This window comes from Pteropus vampyrus, unplaced genomic scaffold (genome assembly GCF_000151845.1).
Source record: "Pteropus vampyrus isolate Shadow unplaced genomic scaffold, Pvam_2.0 Scaffold28, whole genome shotgun sequence".
In the NCBI taxonomy this organism is placed as follows: domain Eukaryota; kingdom Metazoa; phylum Chordata; class Mammalia; order Chiroptera; family Pteropodidae; genus Pteropus; species Pteropus vampyrus.
Genome location: NW_011888809.1, coordinates 778,437 through 785,555, shown reverse-complemented (window position 1 = coordinate 785,555; position 7,119 = coordinate 778,437). Strand labels below are relative to the sequence as shown.

General features: G+C 39.5%; 1 protein-coding gene across 3 annotated transcripts in view; it reads left to right on the top strand.

Annotated features, from left to right (window-relative positions):
* The window catches only part of DRC1 (dynein regulatory complex subunit 1), a 38,136-nt gene that overhangs the window by 20,261 nt on the left and 10,756 nt on the right, over nt 1–7,119 (top strand). For all 3 annotated transcript variants that reach the window (XM_011356525.2, XM_023528523.1, XM_011356524.2), the window contains 2 exons: nt 515–654; nt 6,949–7,083. In XM_011356525.2, coding sequence (XP_011354827.1) covers nt 515–654; nt 6,949–7,083 — 275 coding nt within the window. The remainder of the gene's footprint in view (nt 1–514; nt 655–6,948; nt 7,084–7,119) is intronic.

The window sequence follows — 7,119 nt, the reverse complement described above, 5'->3', positions numbered from 1 at the left end:
TTTTCACCGACACCTAGTAAAGTGTCTGACTTATGTTAGGCACTCAATAAATATTTGCTGAATGAACGAATATAGCTAATGGAAATCCAAAAAGTAAGGATGATTGTGTCTTTCCTCCCTTAAAATGGACATGATTTGCTAAATACTAACACCTCCAACCGAAGGTCAGAGTGGGAACACTGTGAGTTTTTGTGGCAATATTAACTTTTATGGTATTTCTAGTGGGGCGCCAAAGGGTCTGGAGCTGAATGCCAGGGGGAGCTGGACTTGAAAGCTCTGTGATCTCTCTTAGGTTTTAGGTGTGTAGGATTTAGTTTGCAGCTGAACGATTTATATTTTTTCAGGTTGGCCTTTAATTTGCCTCTAATGATAGATTTTCTAAGAATTCAGGTGATGGCACTTGTCCTTACGGTTCTTTTTCTATGACTCCAGAATAAACTACCAGGGACCTTCAGGCATAACACTTTATACCAGAGCCAATGAATTTTATTATTTTTTTTAACTTTAACTTCAGATTCTTGAGCAACAGCTTCAGCAAATGAAAGCAACTTATCAGCTAAATCAAGAGAAGTTAGAGTATAACTTCCAGGTGCTGAAGAAGAGAGATGAAGAAAGTACAGTGATTAAATCTCAGCAGAAGAGGAAGATCAATCGGTAAGATAGCATGCATGCAGAACATAATTCTTCTGGGCGCTTCCATGCTGAAAACAGGAATGAGCATGTACTCTTCTCCTTTACGGAAGTAGGAACTGTTAAAAATATAACTAGCTCTTATTAAAAGGGGTTTTTTTTTTTGAAAAGATAGTACATTTAACTGGTCCTACTCTCCCCCACCTCCTTAAAAAGAATATATAGCAAAAAGTCTGTCTCCCAGCCATTTGTCTGGTTCCTCTTTCTCGTTATTTGTTTTGTCCAGAATTTCTTTATGCATGTACAAAACACACACAAATATTCTCATCCCCTCTGCTTTTACACAAACGATAGCATTCTATACATACTGTTCTGTATGTTGAGAATGTTTCCATACCAGTTCATAGAGAGTTTTCACATTATTTTTTAAACTGCCTTGTACTCCACTGCATAGATATGCTGATGATGCCTCTATTGATGGACGTTTAGACTGCTGCTCATCTTTTGCTATTGCAAATAATATCAACAAATGTATATTGTTATTACAGAAGCATTATAGAAAATTGGAAAATGCTAGAAGCAAAAGTAAGATAAAAACATGAAAACACCATATTCCTTATACTAGAGATAGAATGTATATCTTTCTGGATGTCTGTACATAGATAGACAGATAGATCGATACAAATATAGATATGCCATCCTACTGTAACTATTGTTTTGTAATCTGCCTTTTTAAAAAAGTCAACCACCTCTGCCTTTCTATTTCTGTAAAATTTCATTTTATCTAAATATCTTGATCACATTCAGATTTCTTCAGTTGCACAAAGAGAGTCTTTGTAGTGTGTTTGTCCAAACTAGTGTCTCATCTTGGACCAGGAACTGTATCAGGTTGTTAAATTAATTTCCTTAAGTCTCTGGCTTATCAAGGTCCCCCTAGCCCCACCCCTCTGCCTGATAAAATCCCCCTTTTTAAATATTACTTACTTATATAGTTACTGTATATTCTTTTCTTGGTGTGTGTGTGTGTGTGTGTGTGTGTGTGTGTATGTGTGTGGTGAGGGTATGGAACCAGTTATTTGTTCAACTGACTGGGCCATTTATCTTACAGAATATCACACTTTGTGGATTTGAATTTTTACATTTACTTGTTTCTTTGGCCCTGTATTTCCTTTAAATTGTAAATTACAGCTGCAGACTTACGCATTCAATTTACACATTTTGACCAGAATATTTCATAGGTCAGAGTGTGTGCATCATATTGCATCATAATGGAAGACATTGTATTATCTAGTTGATCCACCATTAGTGACGCTAGGATTAACCATAGGTTAGGGTAATGAATGCATTTGTGATTTTGATAGATATTGCCAAATTGTTCTTAGGAGTTGTACCGATTTATGCTCCCAACAGCAATGAATGAGAGTACTTAACTCCCCACAGCCTTGGCCGTTCATCAGTAGTATAAGTGAGAATGGTATCAGTGTATTTTTATTTTGTAGGTCTCTTGTGCATGAAATTGGACATAGTTTGACAGGTGTAGGAGTCATTTGGTATTGTCTTCTTCGTGAATTATGTATTATGTATGAATATACCATGTCTACTTTTCTTCTGGGGTTGTTGGTCTTTCATCAGTTTTTAGGTACTCCTTACATATTAGGAGGATTAGCCTTTTGTTATAGGAATCGCAAATATTTTTAAATAGTTTGCTGTTTGACTTTGTGGATTTTTGCAATGCAAATATTTTAAATCTCCATGTTAGTGAATTTGTCAGTATTCTCCTTTATGGCCTCATTTTAACTCATAGTTAGAAATGCCTTCCCTGAGGTTATGAAGGAATTGTCCCACATTTTCCAGTGATGTATTCATAGTTTCATTTTACACTTAAACTTTTGATCTATTTGGACTTGATCTTAGTGTGTTGATCTTAATGCGAGATATGAATTCAATTCTCAGTTTTTCCCAAATGGCTAATGATTATCCTAATACCATTCCTTACTGATTGTAGATGTCAACTTTATTACATAATTTCTATATATATTTGGGTCTTTTCTGTTCCATTGTCTATTTTGTCTTTTCAGATCTTAGTACTACACTGTTTTAATTATTAGGGCACTAGAATATGTTTTAATATCTTAGGGCTCATCTTCCCGTGTTACTCTAAAATATAACCAACTTATGATTCTTTATACCAGGGACACAGGCAGTACCAAACAAGGTAATGTTTATACAGCTTATTTTGGTCTTTAAATAAAATCAGAGATGTATGTGTATACACACACCACATCGCTTCAAACACAGTCATTTTTCCTTACGCTTGATCCCAGTACCATAAGCTGCTGAAAGATATCTGCTACTCGGAACTTCTCACCTGTCCTTCCCCTTCCCTCCCTTCTTTCCCGTCTCTTTCTATCCCTCTTCTCTCTCTTCCTCTAAGAATTGTCTCCTAAGTTCCAAACCATTGTGTGAGGCTCTGAGGATCAGAGTCGAAGAAGATGTTTTATTTAATCTTTGTTGAGGATTTTTCCCCAAAGCCCACACAGCCTATTACAGTTTATGAATTCTTTCACTTGTACATTTGTGACACATTTTGGACAGATGTGGGGTGTATAGAGAAACACTGTTGACCTTTTAATAGTTACTTATAATAGAAGACGATACTGAATAAGTGAACTGGCATCTTAAGCCTGATTATCTGAGATAAATGAGAGTAGTTAGCAGCTAATATTTATGGAAAAATCCCACTATATGCATCATACTAGATAGGAGAACAGCAAAGACAGACACAAATCAGTATAGCAAGAGGGGATTATCTGGGAAGACTTCCTGAAGAAGTGAAATAGCGAAGGGGTGAATTGGCAGAAAGGAGTTAAAAGTCGCCTCCAGGGTAGACAGAGGAGAACTGGGAATGTGGCAAGTTTGAGGCAAGGAGGGAGAAATAGGAAAAGGAGATGTTTGAGGAAGAGGTTGCGTAGTGGGGGAAGGCAAGTTTGTAAGACGAGAGGTAGGAGGAGGTGCGAGAGGTAGGAGGAGGTGCGGGAGGCAGAGCCTCCGTTTGATCCACGTGCAGAAAGGTGAGCGGCATCATCCCCACCACCCCGTCTTCACCGGCTCTTCCAAATGACTTACCTGGTTTCCCTTATCTTGAAAAGCCCTTCAACCGACCCTGCTGCTCCACGGCGAGCGCTGTCTTTATTCTCACTTCCACGGCCATTTTCCTTTCTTTGTCACTTGCCCCTCCCTCCCTCACCGCCATTCATAATTTGACCTATGACCCCAGAATTGGTCCAAAAGTCCCCTCTGGGATACCAGTGATGCCATTCTAACCGAGCGCCGTGGCTTTTTCTTGGGCCTTGTTCTATTATTGGATACTGAATCTCAGCACTCTTCTCCTTTGGTTTTCATGACTCTTAAAATATTTGCTCTTCTTTCTCAATTTATTTCTAATTTGTTTCCTTGGGTGGTTCTGCTTTTTCTTGCCTGACAGGACATCCTAGAAAGCATTTTACCCCTTTGCTTTTTATTTTTATTCTATTGCCCTGTACATCAGTCTCATGGCTTTGACTGTCACCTCTTTGTTGATGACTACCAACTTCATATTCCAAAGCCTGACCTCAGCTCCTTGCTTTATCTGGAACTGCCAGCAGCCCTTTCAATGGGGGAGTCACTGTCATTTCTGGCTTCTGGTTTCTGAACCCAGCCTTGCCCACCTTGCCAGTTTTCCAGTCTTCCACCTCATTCTCCTTCATCTCTGGCCTCAGCCAGTCGCTAAGGACTTGGCTTTTTGGTGAGCCTCTCCTTGCAGCCATCCTTTCTTGTCCATTCCTTGTCTTACGACCTTGCTCAGACCTTCTGCATGCACCTGGAGTTTGTTTTTGTTTTATTAGCCTCTATGATTAGATGATACATAGACCCTCTTTTATTAAATGACACTAAAACGAAACAAAACAAAACAAAACACTTGGCTACTTAAACATTTTTTTTGACACCTGTATGTGGTAAGAAAGCCTCACAGAATGCTGTAGTTAAGAAAATGAATTGGGTATTTCTTTTTTATCAGAGACATAGTTAAATAATTTTTGCATGTTATTGAGGATGAATACGAGTGATCAGTGTTTGTGTTTTAGAGACCTGATTATTTCAGAATAATCCTTAGAGGGGAGAATTTTATTTTTCAAAATTTTAAACTTAAAATATGTTCACCTTCAACTTCTCTATTTCTGGGCAAATGGGACACTGACATAAGATACCTTTTCAGTAGTCTGGAGTCTGAAGTATGGTGCTGGGTCTCAGAGTTGTGTCTGCCATGCATATTTTATGGGACAAGTTTCCATGCACAGAACTCCTGTTAGCAGCGAGGTGGGGAGCCGTGACCTGCCTGGATTCACAGTGCTGTTGGCCAGGTTATAACCGTCTTTCACTGTGCTGGAAACTTTGACCACGCTCCTCCCCTCTCAGCCAGGGTAAGTGAGGTGCCTCACCTCTGGGCTTCCTTGGCAGCCTGTGTAAAATGCTCCTGTAGCATTTTTAACACTGTACTAGAATTAATGTTTGTCTTCGTCTCTGATTGGACTGGTAGTGTTACCAGATTGGGGATCTTCTCCCGGTGCGTTGTCCAGGTTTTTGATGTCTTGAACAAAGAATTGAGCCAGACACCAAAATACAGTAGAAAAGAAAAGTTTTATTAGAAGAGAAAGTACGCTTCCAGACGTGCAAGCGAGCCTTGAGCAAGAGAAGCATGGCTCAAAAGGCCTGGCAACAAAGACTTTGAGGTTTTTATGCCTTTTTGTTGTGGGTGGTGACTTTGAGTGGGCTTCCTTGATTGACAACTAAGATGGACAGGACTCAGTCAGTCTTTCTACATGTTTGTTCCCAGAATTCAGTGTTATAATGATATTAATGAACTTCCGGGCATATACATCGTATTATAATGATGGTATAATGAAGCTCAGGTGAGTTGAAGGTTGTTGGGGTCTTCATTGCGCAGGTGTGAGTGACTGGCTTAAACTGGTACCTAAATCTCTGCCTACTGGTTTCTTTGTGAGAGTTAAAAAAAATGCCTTCTGGCTTGCTTAATTGTGGGCGGATTAGGACGGACCCCTTCTAGGATAGGATGACCTCAGTGTCTTTGCAGGCAGACCCCAAAATCCCCTAACTAACTTTCCTTACTAACTCTTTTCTAAGAACCATGAACTCCCTCATTATTGGTATGGTTGTTGAGGGACAGGAGATCTCTTTTTCTGTATCTGCTTCCTGCTGAGAATGGCCGTAGTCCCTGCCTACAGGGGTTTCATAGAGTTCTTTCCCTTTCTGCCTCAGTCAGGGTGGGGTCTTGGGTTTCTTGCTGAACTGCCACCTCCGTCCCTAGACAAGGAAAAGAAGATACAGACTTATTATTTAAATCATATATCTATTAATTTCTATTATTGATTTGCCTATTAAGCGCGTAAAGGGAAACCGGGCTTGGTTAATATATTTCTTAAAGAGTAAAAAAAAGACCTTTGGCCTAAAGTCTCCTCCCCTCTCAGACTCCAAGGGCCCTGTCTGACTTAACACCATTTCTGCTTAACAATGGGCTGATGACCCTTATCAATAGCCAGAGGGCAATTATCAGGATTTGAGGGAGAGGGCCTTTTTCCAAAGAAAAGAGGGAAGAAAACGTAACTAGGTTTACTAAAAAGATTAACTCTGCAAGAGATGTCCCATTTCACTTCCTGCTAAAAGATTAAGAATTTTACAAGTGATGTCCCGTCTCAGTAGTGCTTTGTATTTGAAGATATCTTTTACTTCATCTTTGTATTCAAACATATCTTTGGCACAAAAAGAGACCTTTCATGTTTGATAAATGAATGAGTGCATGAGTGAGTGAATGAATGAATGAGTTATTGTACCTGTTAATAGTATCAGCTCTTTGAGAATGAAAGGCTCATATATCAGAGGCTTGTGATGTGCGGTTTTAATTTTTCCCTTCTATCTGCCTTATTTCATAAGGTCAGAAGTCGAGATAGATTATTTAAATATATGAGGTCGGTAATAGGTAGGGACACTGACAAATGTGTTGAGGAAGATTCGGTCACACTCTTGAGTAGATTTGGGCTTCTGGACCGTTTTAAATGCATTTAGTTCTGGACAATCCCGTTACCTCCCAGTGCCTTCCTTTCCTTGCTCGTAACTGGAGCCGTGCTTTGGAATATATGGGAGGGTTTTCTGCCCTTCCACAAATCTGATCTTGGGTTCTGTAGAACTGAGTGAAGTAGATGAAAGGAACATTACACCCTCTATTCAACAGCAGACTAACCTTTTTTTTTCTCTTCAACCCAGCCTGCATGATATACTTAATAATCTGAGGTTAAAATATGCCAAGCAGATAAAGCAGTTTCAGGAGGATAACCAGTCACTAACCTTAGACTACAAACGCCTTGTGATGCAATTCAAGGAGCTCCAGAAAGCCATGAGGTATGTTAGGGGCTTGGGTGCTAGGATAGAGATTGC